Source organism: Leptosomus discolor, chromosome 2 (assembly GCF_034619465.1).
Source record: "Leptosomus discolor isolate bLepDis1 chromosome 2, bLepDis1.hap2, whole genome shotgun sequence".
NCBI classification, from domain to species: domain Eukaryota; kingdom Metazoa; phylum Chordata; class Aves; order Leptosomiformes; family Leptosomidae; genus Leptosomus; species Leptosomus discolor.
In genome coordinates this window covers 30,941,347-30,960,329 of record NC_141392.1, presented here as the reverse complement: position 1 = coordinate 30,960,329, position 18,983 = coordinate 30,941,347, and the positions used below count along the sequence as shown (strand labels likewise).

Genomic DNA, 18,983 nt, shown 5'->3' with positions numbered 1-18,983 from the left:
TTTTATTTATATCTAATCTATTACTAGTGTTGGGGACTAGTCTGAATTAGAGTTGCAGCCCCTGAAGCTGTACACTCCAGACCTAGAGGCTTTGGGTTCCAAGCCCTATTAAAACACTACATCTGGGCCTCCTAAGCAGATTCATTTTTGCCAGAAAGGAGGTGCAAGGTAGAGAAATCACTCTTTGTGGTGAAACAGCCCTAATGCTGATCACTCAGCTCTCTAAAATACTGGGATTTGTCATCTAGTGGTGGAAAAAGAAAACACCCCAAACTATAATTAGCTGGGTCATGGACAAGGTTAGAATTGCTGGTAGGCAAAGCTTTGCTGTTACACAAGGCAAAAATCATCTGGCCTCCAGCATTTGGAGATGCCTTCATCCAACGAATGAAAGGATAACTAAGAACTGCTATATTTGCCCTAGTCCACCCTTTATGCAGGGTAGATTCAGTTTTACTTTAAGGTAATGGCCAGCTTAAAATGAAAGTTGTCACAGAACCTCAGCAATAAGAAGTTGTGCTTAAGTTCTGGGGTTTTGTTACTTTTCCCCAATATAGTTTAGTGAACTCTGCAGGAAAAATCCATTGGTTTTCACTGACTGACTATTCCGGCAATCATCAAAAACTTTAATTTCAGAAAGATTAGTATCAGGACTCAGATTTGCAGAAATTCAGAACTAGTCAAGTAGTGACCTGGGCCACACTGCTCAATGTAATCACTTTGAAGTGGACCAAATCTGACAGGATGAAAAACCAGAGTTTCTCTGAAATAGGCTACACAGCACAAATTCTGAGAAATGTAAAGGAAATGGGTTGCCAGTTAATATTATCTAACATATCAAGTCACTGGGAAGACTTACATTCCTCTATAACCTGGTCTGATAGAGTTGAAAGCAATACCATCTCTTTCTTAAATAAAAAGTTATTTCACATGACATAAGAGTACAATTCTCTTGAAAAAGCAATATGGTTCACACTTTAAATTTAAATGCATTTCTAACATGGATTTGCAATGCAAAACATTCTGAATGCAAATCTAATACAGCTGACATAACCATCTTTTTGAGACAGCCTACAACTAAGTATACCAGATATTAACTATTTCTATTTATTACTCTACAGGAACCAACTTTAAAGCATAAAACGAAGGTGTTACAGAGACATACTTAAATGATTCATGTTGTACACCAGATTAAAGTTCCTGCAGCGCAGATATGCAAGTGACAAAAGATGGAAGGAGCAGTAATCCTAAAAAAGTTTCTGAATCAGTGTTTTTTCCACAAATTTCCAACTACTCAAACACAATAGGCAATAAAAGCCCTAGGCTTCAAGGCATCATTGCTGAAACCATCTGAAAACAAGGGCCATTACAGCATAGCTCCTACAAGAGCCAAGTAATCTCTTCTTTATGAGACTGCCTGCCCTCCAGCACAGCTCAGGGGAGCGGTTGCAAAGCTCCGAATAGCTCTTCTGCAGCTAGGGCCAGTATCTGGGACAGGGTATCACAAAGGAAGGAGGAACAGTACCACCCATGTCCCCTCTTGGTCATTTGAGCACATTGTCCAAGTGACAATCCAGGCAGGAGATATTAAAATGAACCTTGAATGTTCTTGTCACCTCTGAGTCTATCAGAGATGGATGGGAACAGCAGCAGCTCATCACCCCACTGTTGTGAAGAAAGCATAAGGCTTTGCAGCACCTTCAATACTATAATTAAAACATTTCCCACATACATCCAAACTACACAGCATGTTTCAGAAACAGCTCTGAACAATGGCATATAAACATACAAGTGTCTATTACTCGCACATGATGCAAATGGCACTTGCCATTGTGCTGGGATTAACAAGCAAATACCACTTTTGCAAGTCTCCACCATGCTTTGATGTATATTTAGCTGCCATTACTAATTTTTATGACTGTGACAGGTCACACAAAGGGGTTTGCAGCCCAGATTTTTAAAGCCAAGCTGTATCCTTAATACTAATTTTTAAGTGAGAAACACTGAATTCCTAAAGAAAGCAACTTCTGGTTTTGCAATGGAAATGTTTTCCTTTTGTCAGAAAAGTCAGTCTCTAACAGCCATAGGTCAATATAAAACCCAAACTGAATTTCACAGTCCATGATTATTTACGTTACAAGTAATTGAACCTGTATTTCAAGTGACTAACATTTCTGAAAAGCTTTCCCAAAATCTGCAGCAAATGGCAAAACACAAAGCAAATCTGAAATCATAACAAAGGGTGGAAGACACAGCATCAGCCTTCTACTCAGCAGCTAGGAGAATTAAGCAAAAGCAATGCCTCCTGCCAAAGGAGAAAGAAGACAGACAGGGTTAGCCAGACTGCTACACAACAGCATTTTTGAACATCAACTCTCATTACCATTTTGGTGAGTAGGTATCCCATTTTCTGGGTTTAGTAACTTAGACGAGATAAACCTAAAGCTTACTTGCTCCAATCAAAGTAGACCTTCCCCTATTCAATACTTAACTGCATATATTTAACAGGATTATGTTACACAGAAATACTAATTCCCATGTTAACCTTAGCATATTAGTTACACTGAGATCATGTTGAGCCAATACCTGTACAAAGCCAGAACAACCTAGTCCATCCCACTGTGTTTAGTTACAATGTAAACGTAGGAAAGAAAACATACATACAGAGAAGTATGAAGGAGCAATATTAACACTACATGGATAATCTCAGCCCATCAGCTGACCACCCGCTGCCAAGATTTTGTAGGTATTGCAGAGAGAGACTTCAAAGTAGTCTTCTCTTTTGTGTCCTAACACTTTGCAATTACTAGAAGCTTGACTGGTTTGGGGTTTTTTTTTTAAATACAGAAGCTTCAAAAAAACACCATGTTGTATGCCTATCTTGACTAAGAACACTCCATTGCAACAATTGGCTTAAAACCCCCACAATCCTTTGGATAATCCCCCACAAGTCCTGATTAAAAGTGGATTAAATATTACGAAATGAAGCATAATTGTTCAAGACGACCTTGAGTAGTTTCTTACACCACACCGCTCCATCAGTGAGCACAAGATGACAGCTGCACTGTCAAATGTAGGATGAGACAGACTGATAGCAAGGTCCTTCCTAAATATTTTCCTCTGTGAAGTAAAACAGATGCTTACAGTTCTTCCAAACCATGTCTGTCTCCTGTTCTATTTCAAACACACACTAAACACATGTAATGAAATGGAGCAGACATTTAATAAGTACGAGCCATATTGATGGCCTATCCAACAAGCAGTCCTAGAATACATGCATTTTGTTTCCTCTGCTTAACTCATTACTGATTTTATGTCCAGGAAAATTAAGGTATATGGGCAAAAAAGTGGTTTCACAATAACAGTGGCACTATTGCCACCTGCTGTCAGAAAGCATTCATAGCATCCCACACCACCTCGCACTTCCCAACTGCAGGAAGCTAAAGACTTCCAAAAAATCCAAGTTTGCAGGTGTTTCGCCTGTATATTGCTAGTTTTCTCTAGAAAGGGCACACACAAAAGAGATCCAGGGTAACCATGGCATGAAGGATCAATAATCACATTGATCTGATAGTTAGTAAAGTCCACATTAGAGTCCTGGAATAATGGAAAGAAGTTCTACTAAGAAGAGCAAGGATTTTACGTTACCACCCCCTCAAACCATGAAGGATAAAATAAAGCACAATCAGAGGAAAGAAAAGCTAAAAGAGAAGATGATACAGTGAAAGGCCTGATATTTCACAGCCTGTTACTATTCCCCTTAATTACTGAACACTGCTAGAAACCTGGATCCCCAGAAGAGCTCTCACTGCCCTGCTTACAACACATACAGTCCCTGGTTTTAGGAAATAAAATGTGCTATGTTTGAGTGGCCAAGCACAAACCCACAAAGCGAAGTGATCGAGTGAAAGCACGAAGACTATAATACAATGAGTTATTTCTAAACCTGACAAGTCACAAGCAATGCAAGTAGCATCCACTACTCCCACCCATTCATTTTCTTTCAAAATTACTTGAAAAGTTTTATTTGTATTCATAAAGCTCCTAAGCAGTTTGTATTTTTTTTAATGAACAAAAATGTCACAACACATGGTTTATATAGACAATTATTGCCCCAGCAAGACTAGAAACAGAGACAATAAATGGTTTCAACAATGGATGCACAAAGAAATAAGGAGAACTGGTCTAGGTAAAACAGACAGTGATCTGAAAACATTAACACTGACAAAGACCAGACTGTTACATAAATCTACAGACCATAGACCATTGGGTTAGATTGGTCTACTAAAATGTTCACCTTGCCCATTTTTTGTTTGTTACTTTTCCTAGAATCTGACTAAGCTGAATCCAGTCAGAGGAGACAGTTGGCCATGTAACTTTGCGCCAGGGTATTTCACAGAATCACAGAATGGTTTGGGTCGGAAGGGACCTTCAAAGATCATCTAGGTCAAGCCCCCTGCTATGGTCAGGGACATCTTTCACTAGATACAGTTGCTCAACACCCCATCCAACCTGACCTTGAACACTTCCAATTATGAGGCATCCACAACTCCTCTGGGCAACCTGTTCTAGAGTTTTAGATACTACATATTTAGATATCCCAAACCCTCACCTCATTCTACTCAGACTTCTATGCCAGCATGGAATAACATGGAAAGTCAAACAGCATTGCTCTGAAACTCAACTTGCTGTGCGTCTGGTGCCTCAGTCCACAACCTGTTAGTTCAAGGAACCTTTTAAGTGTATTGTTCCAATAGAAAGTGTATTTTCTTCTCTATTGCTTTCTTTATGGCTTCTCACTAAATCACTGAATGTTCACATCCCACTGCTTATTAACACGAAGTGCCTATCTGTTTGCAGTGTCTGGCCATACTGCAGGCTGATCAGCAAAGCTCTCCTTGTAGGCATGTAAGATTTAGGTTTTCGTTCCATCACTTGAGACTCAGCTCGCAGGCACGATTCAGCAGGATAATGCCCAGGCCCACATCTGAAGCATAGACCCACCCAGTAGCCATCTCCATTAGCTAAGCGACACAGCTGTAAGCAGACTGGTGGAATATATTGGCATACTGAAAACATTTCACCACAACTAGTTTCCCCCTCCCAAAGCACCCCAGAACAAGGAAAAAAGTTAATTCCTGCCATGTTTCTACAGCACTGCCAATCCTTTCTTTTTCTGTTCTTAAGTTATACTAAGTATACCTGGGACATTTTCAAAGTACATTGTGACCATCCCTACTGAGTACAATTCTGACTTAAGTCTCCTCAGTCTTAAGCCTTTGCCATATCCTTAGAGCAAATGGTGTTTGACTGAGACAGCAGCTAAAGCAATCCACCTAAATTCAACTGCACCTCTAGCTGTACTTCTCTTTGGTTTCATTCTCTTGATCACTGTCACCTTACACAGATTTTTAGTTTTCACCCAAATTAATATTACATTAATGAGAACTACACTGAAATCACATTAGACCAAAAGCAGAGGGCAAGTTTAACCATGTCTCCTACTCACCAGCCACACAAAGTATTTTCCACAGAAAGCAGTAATAAACTCACTCACAAATGTCATGATTGAGAATGACCCATTCCCTCAACTATTAACATTGACTCTTCTGATGAAAAAGTGGGAACTAGATATAAATTAGTCTGGGGCTTTACACCAAGTGTAACTGCACCAACTGTAAATTAACTTGAGAAACCTCTGTAACGCCACAGTCTGCTCACACTAAAAATGAAAACCAAAATTAACAACAATTTGTTAGCATTATTGGTTCTATTCCTAGAGGAAATAGGAGAGGAAGTCTGGAGGAAGGAAGACTGCCCCTTCGTCAAGGAGGATTGGGTTAGGGATCTCTTAGCTGGACTGGACACTCACAAATCCATGGGCCCCAATGGGATGCACCCGCAAGCGCTAAGGGAGCTGGCAGATGTTATTGCTAAGCTGCTCTCCATCATCTTTGACAGGTCATGGAGGACAGGAGGGATGCCTGAGAACTGGAGGAAAGCCAATGTCAGTCCAGTCTTCAAAAGGGGCAAGAGGGAGGACCTGGATAACTAGAGACCAGTCAGCCTCACCTCCATCCCTGAAAAGGTGATGGAACAGCTCATTCTGGCTGTTACCTCTAAACAGGTAGAGGAAAAGAGGATTATCAGGAGTAATCAGCATGGATTCACCAATGGGAAATCACACCTGACCAACTTGATAGCCTTCTGTGATGGCATGACTGGCTAGGTGGACAAGGGGAAAAGCAGTGGATGTTGCCTACCTTGACTTTAGCAAAGTTTTTGACACCGTCTACCACCACACCCTCACAGATAAGCTTAAGAAGTGTGGGATAGACAAGTGGACAGTGAGGTGGACTGAGAACTGGCTGAAGGACAGAGATCAAAGAGCTGCGATCAGTGGTGCTCAGTCTAGTTGGAGGTCTGTAACTAGTGGTGTTCCCCAAGGGTCAGTACTGGGTCCAGTCTTGTTCAATATACTCATCAATGACCTGGATGAAGGGACAGAGCGCACCCTCAGCAAGTTTGCTGATGATACTAAACTGGGAGGAGTGGCTGACACACCAAAGGGCTGTGCTGCCATTCAGAAAGACCTGGACAGGCTGGAGAGCTGGGTGGAGAGGAACTTAATAAGGTTCAATAAGGGCAAGTGTAGGGTCCTGCACTTGGGGAGGAATAACCCCATGCATCACTACAGGCTGGGGGTTGACCTGCTGGAGAGCAGCTCTGTGGAGAAGGATCTGGGAGTTGTGGTAGACAACAAGCTGGCCATGAGCCAGCCATCTGCCCTTGTGGACAAGGCGGCAAATGGTCTCCTGGGGTGCATTTAGAAGAGTGTGACCAGAGGTCAAGGGAGGTTCTTCTGCCGCTCTACTCTGCCCTGGTGAGGCCACATCTGGAGCACTGTGTCCAGTTCTGGGCTCCCCAGTTCAAGAGGGACAGGGAACTACTGGAGAGAGTCCAGCAGAGGGCTACAAAGATGATGAGGGAACTGGAGCATCTCTCCTACGAGGAAAGGCTGAGAGACATGGGGCTCTTTAGCCTGGAGAAGAGAAGGCTGAGAGGGGATCTTACCAACGCTTATAAATATCTAAAGGGCGGGTGTCAAGAGGATAGGGCCAGGCTTTTCTCAGTGGTGCCCAGTGACGGCACAAGGGGCAATGGGCACAGACTGGAGCATGGGAAGTTCCACCTCAACACAAGGAAAAACTTCTTTACATTATGGGTGACAGAGCACTGGAACAGGCTGCCCAGGGAGGTTGTGGAGTCTCCTTCCCTGGAGGTATTCAAAACCCGCCTGGATGCAGTCCTGTGTGACCTGCTGTGGGTGATCCTGCTTTGGCAGGGGGGTTGGACTAGATGATCTCCAGAGGTCCCTTCCAGCTCCTGCTGTTCTGTGATTCTGTGAAATTACAACAGTGTAAGTTACATAGGCAAATGCCAGAGGACTCCATGCAAGAAGCTTCAATACAAGTTTTCAGTTTCCCTATCTGTACACTAGAGATAAAACATTTAAAATGTGCTTACAAAACATGCTACTAGGCAAACTCCCTAAGAAGTTCCCAGCAGAAGCAACCATGTGTGTTTAGCTCAGATAAAAAAACACACACACACACCCCACAACAAAAAACCCACAAAATCCATGTTAATAAATGCAAACATCCCATGCAAAAATACTATAAGCAATTTACAGGCAGATTTTATGTTTTGTTCATTCCACTTGCAGTAGCAGGAACACTTGAGTTAAGGGACTTCTATAAATGAATGAAGAGCTGAAGAATAATTTCAAAAATAAGCTCCTGAGTAAGAACTACTGGTCACTGTAAAATAAAAGGGGGGAAAAGTATATACACAACACTAGTTCAGGCCCAGAGACTGACTCAGATACCTTCATAATATTCAGACAGGCCACTTCTGAAGCAATTTCTACTTCAGAAGCTAGAAGATGAAAATTTTGTGTGATAAATTAAGTTGCCAAATGAAATGGATTAGCAATCAGTGAAATTGCCTAATGTCAGATCTGTTCCAGATTAGAATCCATCCTTTCTCCCCACCTGTTCATTAAGCACCAAGTTCAAGGCAACTGCAGTGACTGATTGCGCATTAACAAGCTGTTTATATGGAAAGGCATAGTTCAGCCACTATCTATACTTACACACTCCTTTAAGCATAATTCAGTGATAATATATTCAGTTCCCAGTTTCAGTACATAGCACTACTACCTTGATATGTAATTTTGGATTTGCAAAAAATGGGATGCCTCATAAAATTAAATAATTAGATTATACTTCAAGGTCAAGCCCAGGAAGAGTCTAGAAGAAAATCTGTTGCTATCTCCAGTTAAGAAAACTGGAGCAAGATTATGTACTGTTACAGTAAAATACTTAAACAGGTTGTGAAGTCAGAAGACATATTTCATTATGAAAAGTTGCAATTTAATATGAAAACATTTATTTCATCCTCTAAGTCAAGTCAGGCAGAGGCTCCAGTCAAAACCAGTCCTGCAACAAGCAAAGCAAACACAGCACGTTCGAAACTCCGCAGTTTCCAATTCCACAGGCTTCCAGTACCAGGACAGGGAAGTAGAGCAAGACAAGCATTTCAAACTCTTGCAGGTTTGTTAGAGACTCCTATAATTCACTCCCTGACAACACCCTTGCCTCTTAAAGCAACCAAGAGATCCTCCCCGCTGTGTACCTTCACTCAGCTGGCCCTGCTGAACAGGCCAAGGAAGCCAAGAAACCTGTGCAGCCTGCGCCTGCCAAACCAGCATCCCAGCTGAACGTGACTCACTTAAGTTTATGTAGATGGCTTCCTGTGGAGGAAACCTCTTCTTGAGTAGTCTGAGGTTCAGCTACAAATTCCAGCATCAGATGTTAGTAAAAAAGGAACATTAAAAGTTGTTTACTTATTTTCTTCACTACTTCCTTTCACTATTTATGAGAGTAATATTTTACTTCCCATTTGTTTTCTCATACAGAAAAAAATATTCCCTTTAAGAAGTGATAGTCTCTCCCCAAATTTGGGAGGATTAGAGATGATTCCAGCACTCAAGTACAGTTTAAAAGGAGCCACCTAGTTGCTATAACTGTAGCAACCATCTAATTGCTAATTTAGAAGCAACACTATAGACTTATTACCAGGAATATCTACTGATCACCTTCCTTTTTCCTGTAGATTAAAGGTCTGTTCTCAGTCCCACTTTTGCACAGATATCCAAGAATAATTTTCAAAGACAAGAAGAAATAACATTTCTTCCAGTGTTCTGCAAGTCATCCTCTTCATCCCGATCAACTAAAATTAAGGATAGTCCTTCCCCCACACACACATAGTTGTTTCCCCTCAATCTTTCTCCTAGTTAAGCCTCACTCACAAGCACATTAGTACATACTTACTTATCTTAGAACTTGGCCAGTAAGATTTACTAACAGGTAAGAAGTGAATGAATGCCTGAGGCCAGTAGTGATGAACTGCTGCTTAAGGTATATCCGGTACATAGATACACGTATCACACCCCCTCCAAAAATGCCATTCCTTTATCTACTTCAGATTTAAAAGTTACTTCATATGCTATAAATAGCAACATATTTTTCCCTATATTTATTGAAAAATGCAGAGGAAATTTAGTATTTACTGCTTTGCTGAAACTACAAGCATTGCACAATTTCTTTTTCAAACCCCATGGAGGCTTTTCGCTGCTTATTTCTGTATTTGGGATTGGCTGCTCTATAAAAACAACATACTTGAAGAAGCCTAAAAGTGAGCAGAATAAGCTCCATGACTGGCAGACTAACCCTTTTTGTTTTTCCAATAGGCCCTGGAAACTTCACCTGGGACAAGTATTACCACGAGACACACCTAAGCCATGAGACCATCATGTCATCCCACTCTGACTGTAAATAAGCAGAGGCAGCAGGCAAGCAGATTCAGAGGGAAACTTCTTTTTTTCTACAGTCACAACTCAGGGGACACACCACTTATTTTGGATTGCTGCTAAATCAATCGCTGGCATAAAGACTTGCTCCCTAAATCCCTACCACACCCTGGAGAAAGCAGCTCAAAAACATTAAGGTAGAGGGAGCTGGTGAAACAGTAGGGCCGATATTACACATTTTGTGGTTTTAGGATTCCAATATTATCTGAAACTATTTTTCTCACCATTTGGTCCACGGAAATGCCTTCTATCAGGAAATGCCAGCAGTATGAATAGAATGTGCATTAAGGGAGCCGAGAGGAAAGGGGCAGAGGGACTAAACAACCCCTTCTCCCACCCCTAAACATACACACCCCAAGCTCAGTTCCCACAGTTCCTTGAAGTCAGCTAATTATCGTTATCTGGCTTCCAGGTGCTTGAAGCACTTTTGGCATCAGGATGAAGTGACATCCAGGAATATTTAATTTGTTAAATCCATGATAACTGGCCTTTTTATGCAGTAAGTACAGGCCTCAGGGAGCGCCTGTTCACAGTCTTAGAGTGCAATACCAAAGGAGCAGGAAAGGATATAGGAGTAAAAATAAGACTTTTATACAAATCTTACCTGAATCCTTAAAAAAGGGGGGAAGGAAATTAACATAGCAGTACACCTTAGGCATCAAGTTAAACTAATAACTGTCTGCAATGCAATCAGGAGTAAGGAAGTTTTAGGGAATCATTCTGAAAGGGTAACATTTACAGGGTTAGATAATTTACATCAGTTTCATCAAAATGGTACATAGCTCCCTTTTTCAGCTACCTTCTCTCACACACTGCATCTCAGGTTAACTCTCTTCAGAAGCCAGAAAATAGATCCCCACTCTGATCACAAATCATTTCAAAGTGTCTGTTTTGACATGGTTGTTTTGACAATGAGCAAAAGACACAAACTTTTACTTCCACTGTTTCCATAGTTGTCCTCTTTTAGCACAATGTATTTGTAAAACATTTGGAAAGTAAGTAACATCCTATTTGTCCATTAAAGCCTAGGAAAAAACTGGATCCTTTTGTAGCAGAGCTCATCAGTGGTATCTTAGTATTTAGCTACATAAGATCACCATTAACACCTTTTTAGCCTAACAAAATTCAGTTATCACTAATTGCCTCATTCATATAAGAGAAATTCAAAGGGAAAACATAATTCAGAGCATGAGGCAAGCTACTAAATTTAACAGAAGTGTATTATAGCTCAGAAATAAACTTGGCCATACTCTGAAGAGTCACAGTGTTATCCTGAATGCCCAAAGGAGGACAGTGCAGTATAAAATCAGCGCTACAGGCAAGTTACTGCACATATTATCATCGCTCTGTTTAATCCAGTAAATCTGTTTGTTTCATTTACCCCTCACACACAGGTACTGGCAAAAAAAAAAATTGTTTTGCCAATATGCTTGTATCCAGATCTGGAGACAATCTGAACCACTTGGAACCCTTCGCAGCCCCACAATTTGCCATCCTGTTCCCTTTAATTAAGGCACATTTTGTTGTTTTCATAAGTCAATGCAAATGAAAACATTCAAACTGTCAGTATCTTCCCTATGGCTTTAATTGGGATACAACTTGCTGTATGTTAAACTATTGTCACGGTTTAACCCAGACAATTATTTATTACAGGAGACAGTTAGTGGAATTCCTAAATTCAGAAAGTCTTAAGAGGGTCTCTTCTCTCCTTCCTGCCAGTTACACACCCTGGGTTAGGGAGAGCATCAGTTATTAACATTCAGGGTAGCCAAAACGCTTTAAATAGAAAAAGACCTTGCATAGATTTACCTCTAAAAAGTCTATCTCCTATTCCACGGTCAAGGGGCTGCATTTTATTCAAGTTGAATGCATAGAAGCTAGTACTGGGACTACTTTTTGCTTATCTCTTTGAGCCTTGGATAGTTTTAATTTCAGAAGGAAAAACAATGGACTACTTTGCAAAAGCATCATAGAGTGCAGAAACATGTTTTTAAATACCATCCCAGAGATGCTACAATTTCACTGAAACTTTGTTTGACAAAAAAGTCTCAGTGCAGAAACTGGATTTTTTGCATAAATAGTATGGATCTTGAACCAAAACATCCTCCTTCTCATTCAGCTTTCCAACTATCCTCCACAGTAAGTCTAAAAAGTTTAAATTCAAAAGAAAAAGTAACACTGAAACAATGACCAACTCAAAGGCTTACACTTAAAATATAATTACTTCATTGACATACACAAAATATGTGATTTTTCAAGCTAGCTATAGGTTAGTATTCTAACCTAAGCATATTAACAGTTAGTATCTTATGCTCTTTAGGAACTATAAAAGATTACAGAAGAGGGCTAAAATAATCTCAAAAATTCACCTGCATCTAGGTGTTTTGAGTGGTCTTCAATCCTTTCCTTAAAATTACTTATTAATATGTGCCAATTTTAATTTGGTTCTATTTTTTATTTCCACTCAGATAGATGCATTCCTTACTGGGACAGCACGCAAGTTTACAGGTAGATAATATCAGCAGCAGCCTGGAATATAGGTTTTTAGACATTTCAAGAGAAAAGGAGAAAGCCCCTTTAAATCAAAAAAAGCAAAGTATTCCTATTCCAAAGCAAACCTGCAACTAGCTCCAGCCTGTAATTCAAGGGAGGCCTATGAACAAAGAGACTCTAAATATAAATAGAGAGAAGTATGCTAATATTGACTTACTTCAGACTAATAAAGTAAGGAAGTTGGGAAAAGCACTACAGGAAATGTCATCTTGAAAGATTAAAGAGGAAAAAAATTAAAGATTAAAGCTTCAGAGGCCTCGCCGACACAGTAAGAAGATTGTGTTACAGGGATGCTACTGTATTGTTTGTCTAGAATTTAGAAAGCCTTTTATGCATCAGTAAGCTAGAAGATTAATTAAAAACTTTTGCATGGAAATACCATCCTCATTACTTGTTGGAGTGCAAAAATGCATGTTGAGATAACTAAGGATTCTACCTGTACTTCATCAAACCCACAAGCACATCTCCAGTGTAAACGGGGGAGTCATGCAGAGAGAAACAACATCAAACAATTCAAGAGAATCAGTTTACTAACTTTTACACACTGTATGAGCAAACCTTTCTGTACTCTTTACAAACAAGAGCCAGTATCTCCACACAGCTTTTCACCAGGGTAAGCAGACACATCAATTCTGGCCAATACAACCTCTACACTTCATCACAGAGAACATACTGCAGTATGTTTCCTTCTAATACATGAATACCACCAAAAATTAGTTCTTGAAAATGAATCAATACTCCTAACAACTAAGGCCAATGACAGACAAATACCAGAGGGAAAAAGATTTCCAGCCTCAGGACACACAAACCATATTTTTTGGGGGGTTCGGAGCGCAGGCAAGATTTGGCTGGGGCATGTTTGGTAGGAGGTGGGCAGGTGGGAAACCTTCCCATAGTGTTTCCCAACCAGCCAAATCACATTATTATAAGCTAAGGCACACAAAAAAAATTAATTACATAGGCATTCCCCCCCCCCCTTTTGTCACAAGAAGATGCCACACATGGTTCTTCAATTCTGTTGCATACATGGAGACGTAGTCACTAAACAAGAAGAGCTACTAAAACATTTAGAAGTCTATAGGTTGTGACCAGAAGTTTGAAAAATACAATCTCCCTACAAAGAAGCAAATATTTAAACCACATAAACCAGAAAGTCAGTTTTCCTATCACCTTATTGTTAAGCTTTTCACCTTACCTAGTCCACAAATGGCTTTATTTATAGAAACACACTAGAATGTACTGCAGTAGCTTAGTATCAGAATTCAGCCTTCTACAATATCATGTGAAGTCTCAGCTACTCAAGGTAAGTCAAGAGATGGATACAAGACCATCATTTTTTTCTTGGTGACCATGCTATTAAACATTTCACAATAATCACAATAGTCACAGTAAAGGCACACAGGATGAACAGACGTAATACAAAGAAACTGGAAGAAAATATGCAGTTTCCAACAGATTTCCACAGGACGTATCAACTCTATGCAACTTTTCAAAGTCCAAACTTGTAACATGGGGCTATAAAGGATTTTCAAGACATAACAATGTAAAAACATTTAACCACCTACCAGCATTAACGATGGCATCAACCTCAAGCAGTGTAATGTCACCTCTATAGAGAGAAACCTTCTCACTCAGACTTTTCTTCCCTTGCAGATCTTCTTTAGCATTTTCACCTAAAAATGAAGAAAGCAGTATTACAAAACCAGATTACAAATATGGGTCTGAGATCACTATTTACAAGTCCAGAGCAGGTATCAGCAGCTCCAGTTACACTATTTCTGCCAGACTGCAACATCTTTCGGTTTTGCCTCGAGAGGGCACCAGTAACCCACAAAGATACCAGCATTTCCCTAAAATCACACCACTGACTTTTTATTTGTTTTCAACTACGGGCTACTGCGAAGCACTGATTCCTTGCCCACGTACAATTGATTTAAAAACTATATAAATATACACATTTTTTTGGAGCTAGATCCATCAAATAATTTTCTTCCCTACCCACAAATTACAAAAAAATAAAGAATTAGTTAAGATAATCCTCCTACTGAAGGAGGATTTATCCAACCCAGAATTATTCCAAATGCCTATAACACACGAGCACAAAGTTTGCCACCAGCCCCAAAATTCAGAACTAGCCCTAGCAGCAGGTAGTAGGGAGAAGAAGAAACCTAAATGAAAACACCAGCAAACTTAAAACTTGGAGCTTTGCCACCTTAAATTACTCAATTAGAAAGGGAGTGTGTGTGTGGACACAACATACATTACCTTCCAAAAGATTTGTTACTAAACAATGTTATAATAGGTCCCTTATTCTGGTAAAGTTTTAATTTTTGCATCACCAATTCACTTTATTTGCATCATAATCTATGTAACAGTTCAGTTACCTCAAACACTTCTACAAACACATATTGCATATTGGCCAAAAGCTAAACCTAGTCGTATTATTACAAATCCACATCATTAGCAAAGAACTAAGGAGAGAAGGAAAGATTGCTTAATTGATTTTTTTTAACTAATTAATTCTTTCAGACACAAGCCAAGTGTCTCAAGAGGCTCGAGTTCATATATTGGCCAGAAATAGAACTGAATTGCTGAAGAGAATATCTAAGTGGGAAATATTTCCCCATCCTCAGGTCAGGTGAAATTTATTTGGAAGTAAAATACCTCAATGGGAGATTTAGTGAGAAGGTAGAAGCAGTCCAAACAAATTTGGCCCTTTAGTTTTTAAAATCAACCTTCATTTTAATCAATTTCCACCAATCCGAGCATATCTGCATTACAAGGAACCTTAACTAGAACTAAGGAAGTCGGATTTGTTTTAGAACTTAATCTTCTAACTTCAGCGTAAATGGCTGGTATCAGAAACCACTATTTGTCTCAACCACTCCAAAATAAGTACTCTCACTCAATTCTACTTTACATTGGCTATCACACGCCTATTGCAAAGTACATGCCACCACCAGCAAAAGATATGTTGCCACTACGCCATGCATTAGCAAAATAGTCTTGTACTCGAGTGTGCGTACTCAGGAGTTGCATTTCTGTATTCGGCTCCTAAAGTGACTATTCCATTGCCACCAGATTACCCTCAGAGTCTTATCCAAAGCAAAGAGTGTTTCTGTGGAAAGGTATCAAGTCTTTATCATCATAATATGAACCTTGTACCACCCTAACCTAAAAGTTATACTGTACATCCATTTTTCCACATAAGTTAACCATTGCAGTTAGCTGCTGAGTCGTATTAAAATAAAAATCAGCCTCTGTGATCAATTTACAGAGTCTGATTTATTATCTGCTATCATGTTAACTGCATTCTGCCAGCAAGCAGGGCAGTTGGTTTCCCATCCCTCTCCAGTGAGCATCCTACTGGAGCTCTGCCAAATTTAAAATGCACACCATCATCCTTCCCTTCCACTTTCTGCCTGAGTTACTGCAACACTAGTTAACATCAAATCAAAACCACGTTGAATCCTCCAAACTGAAACACTTCCAATTTAAATAGAAAGTACAGTTTGGATGCTACAGTATTTGTGTCAAAACCAAACAAACAAAATCTACCAGGAAGAGCCATGAAGACACAGATACCAGCCAATAAAAAAAGCTAATTCTAATTATCACTAATTTCTGAGTCAGAGCGAAAGCAGATATGTCCCTTAGTCAATTCACCAGCAAGGTCATCTAACTCTTTCTGCAGGGTGCTACACAATACAATGTGGTGCACACCAGCACTGGCTCCCCATCTTCTATCCACCATAGCCTTCACAAGTTCGGCTCCAGTTCTCGCTCTTTGCGAGTACTGAATATGTTTGAGTGCTGTTCTCCCAAGACTCCTCCCAAGACTCCTTCCCCATGGAAAGGCACTAGTAAATTCACTGCCTTGGAAGGAAAAAACAACAAAAAAAAGCCAAACCCAAAACCACCATGCTCCTACAAGGTCTACCATGGCCTCCTCAGCAATCCCTGTACCTGCTCCACAGTTCTTGGAACAGCCTGATGATCGCCGTCTTTAATATGGTCCTGCAGTAAAACCATATGCTGCCTTGTATATCTTTGATAGATCACTCTCACTTCTTTCAGTAACAGTCTGACTTAACAGAAGATTTGAGCTTGCACTTACTTTATTTTGTTCTGGTCGCTACAGAAGGATGGCTCAACACTGATGGAAGTCATGAAGAGCCAAGTCTTGTTCGCAAAGACACTCAACAAGTCTACTAATATGCTGCTGATTACAAAAGTAATCCCAATAGCATACAAATAGTTGTAGGAGAGACAACTGTTTCTCCTCTGCCATCTGTTAGATCTCTGGGGCTGGCAGGCAACATTTCCTAACAAAGTCAAAACTAGTATCTGATTTGGGATTTTTCTTCTCCTGTAGTCAATCTAGTCATCTTGGCAAGGACAGCAAAGTCATTCCTGGCCATTACAAATAACTTGCTTCCCACTTTTGACTCCCATCTCTTCCTTCACCACACACATTTTGCTCTGCTTCTCATCAAAAAAAAAAAACCCTGCACTCATTTACTTCAAAGTCTCTTCCCAAGGTGATGATAAATCATGTATCTGTGAATAAGTACAGAGTCCTCAAGTACACCAAAGAAACTCAAATGCTCTAGGTATTATCCTGTAATTCATGGTACTGTAACTCAGCAAGGACAAAACAGCAATTCCAAGGCATTGTGTATTTTGCAGAGGACCCACACCATGCGCACATACGATTGCATTAATAAAAAACCTAGCAGTGACGGATTCACCTTGCACTTGTAGTATAATGAGAAAATTTCTTGCTCTCATTAAACAGCTTTACATACATCCTCAGGAAATAAATCCTCTGAAGTGTTTGCTACGTAACCTAGTCTTCAAGACAAGATACAAAACGGGAGTTGAGTTCCTAGACTCAAAGGCCTAAGTTTTTAGAGATAAGAAAGCCTGTTCGCCAAGCAAATCAAATTTTAGAGTCTATCTCTACAATGGTTGTCCAGAATGCACCTTAAAGGCAGAACAGTTGGAAAGCCAGGAAAATTCAGATATATTCCAGTTATAAAAGAGAAAAAAAAACACCACAAAAACTAGAACCACAACCCCCCCCCCCAAAAAAAAATAACAACAGAGCACCCACTAACTAAACCTCCACTACATCAAGGCTATGACAAAGTCCATCTCTGTTTTAGATTGAGGCATCACAGACTCTAAGACAAAAACATTATTTTGTTTGGTCTGTGACTGTGAATGAGAAGTTTTCAGAGCAAAGCAGCAAGCAGAACAAGCAGAATGAGAGACTGCATTTTCTGAAGTAATGCCACAGGAACCTCAGCATAGCTACAGTAAAATTTAAGAGGCACTAGAAGATTTGTAAGATCATCCAACTGGGCAGTGAAGACTCCATGGGAAGGAAGGCTTGCTCCCTGCTGGAAGAAGTGCTCCCATCTCCTTTATCACCACAGCTCTCCTGGCTCACAAGCAAAATCAAACACATAGAGATCACCTGCACAAGAAGCCTAGGTGCCCTCAGATCACTGGTTTTAATCAAGCCATGGTTAGTAAAATGCTAAAATAGCTGTTGAAACAGGATTGTGGCAGTATTAAGCACGAGCAGCAGCTTTTACTTTATTTGGGGAGACTCTTTCTAGGGCAAAGAAACCCCTTGTGAGCTCTCACAAAGCATGGATAATCAGCATTAGTTTGGCCACCTTGATTCCCTCCCAGATCTCTCACAGTGAATTTTGTTATTCATTTTTCTTCCTTTATCTCAACCGTTGTGCAAACAGTTATGTGCATAGTGTCAACAGTGACGACTACAAATGGACCCAAATGCAGTTTAAGCACATTAACGTTTCACATATTTCATTACAATTATGCATGCGTGTCAAAAGCAAATAAAGCCTGGTTTGGTTTGGTTTAATGAGAATTTTACAAGGTATGTTCACGTAAAGTCTGGCTATCTCTGATTTCTGAGACAGTAAAATCCCAGAGTCTTCATCGCTGATGACTTTCCAGGAGCAGTTAATGCCAGCTGTGCCTCTGGAATAAAGGGCCCTAATTAATTCAAGACCTTGGGCTAAAAGCATCAGTAAAGCCATCTTCCATACAGGTAGATTTCATAACCTTTTGGACCTTTCAGGTTCGGAAGAATTAGAAAAATTAATTGGCACAAAGAAAACTATTAAGGAGGAGGGTAAATGGAATATTCACAAGTTTTTGAAGTGCCTTTCTAAATTCCACTCACACAACAGAATTCACACACACAACAAACTCCACTGTAAAATGACTGTAGGTATACTACAGTCAGTTCAAGTCTATTCATCCAAAAGAAATTAAATTAGCTAAATGAGACACTGAGGTGTAAAGCAGCCTTCACCCCTGCCCTGCCCCCCCCAAAAAAAATCCACATATTCACAAGCAGGTGGGGACCTAACAGAACCCTAAGGAAATTCTCCACATGAAAGCAATCCATAAGACTTCAGTTTTGAATTTTTTTCCCCTCAAGTGCCTACTCAGC

General features: G+C 40.1%; 1 protein-coding gene across 4 annotated transcripts in view; it reads right to left on the bottom strand.

The window, feature by feature from the left end:
- The window catches only part of MACROD2 (mono-ADP ribosylhydrolase 2), an 877,957-nt gene that overhangs the window by 838,541 nt on the left and 20,433 nt on the right, over positions 1–18,983 (bottom strand). For all 4 annotated transcript variants that reach the window (XM_086460841.1, XM_086460839.1, XM_086460838.1 and 1 more), the window contains exon 3: positions 14,053–14,160. In XM_086460841.1, coding sequence (XP_086316967.1) covers positions 14,053–14,160 — 108 coding nt within the window. The remainder of the gene's footprint in view (positions 1–14,052; positions 14,161–18,983) is intronic.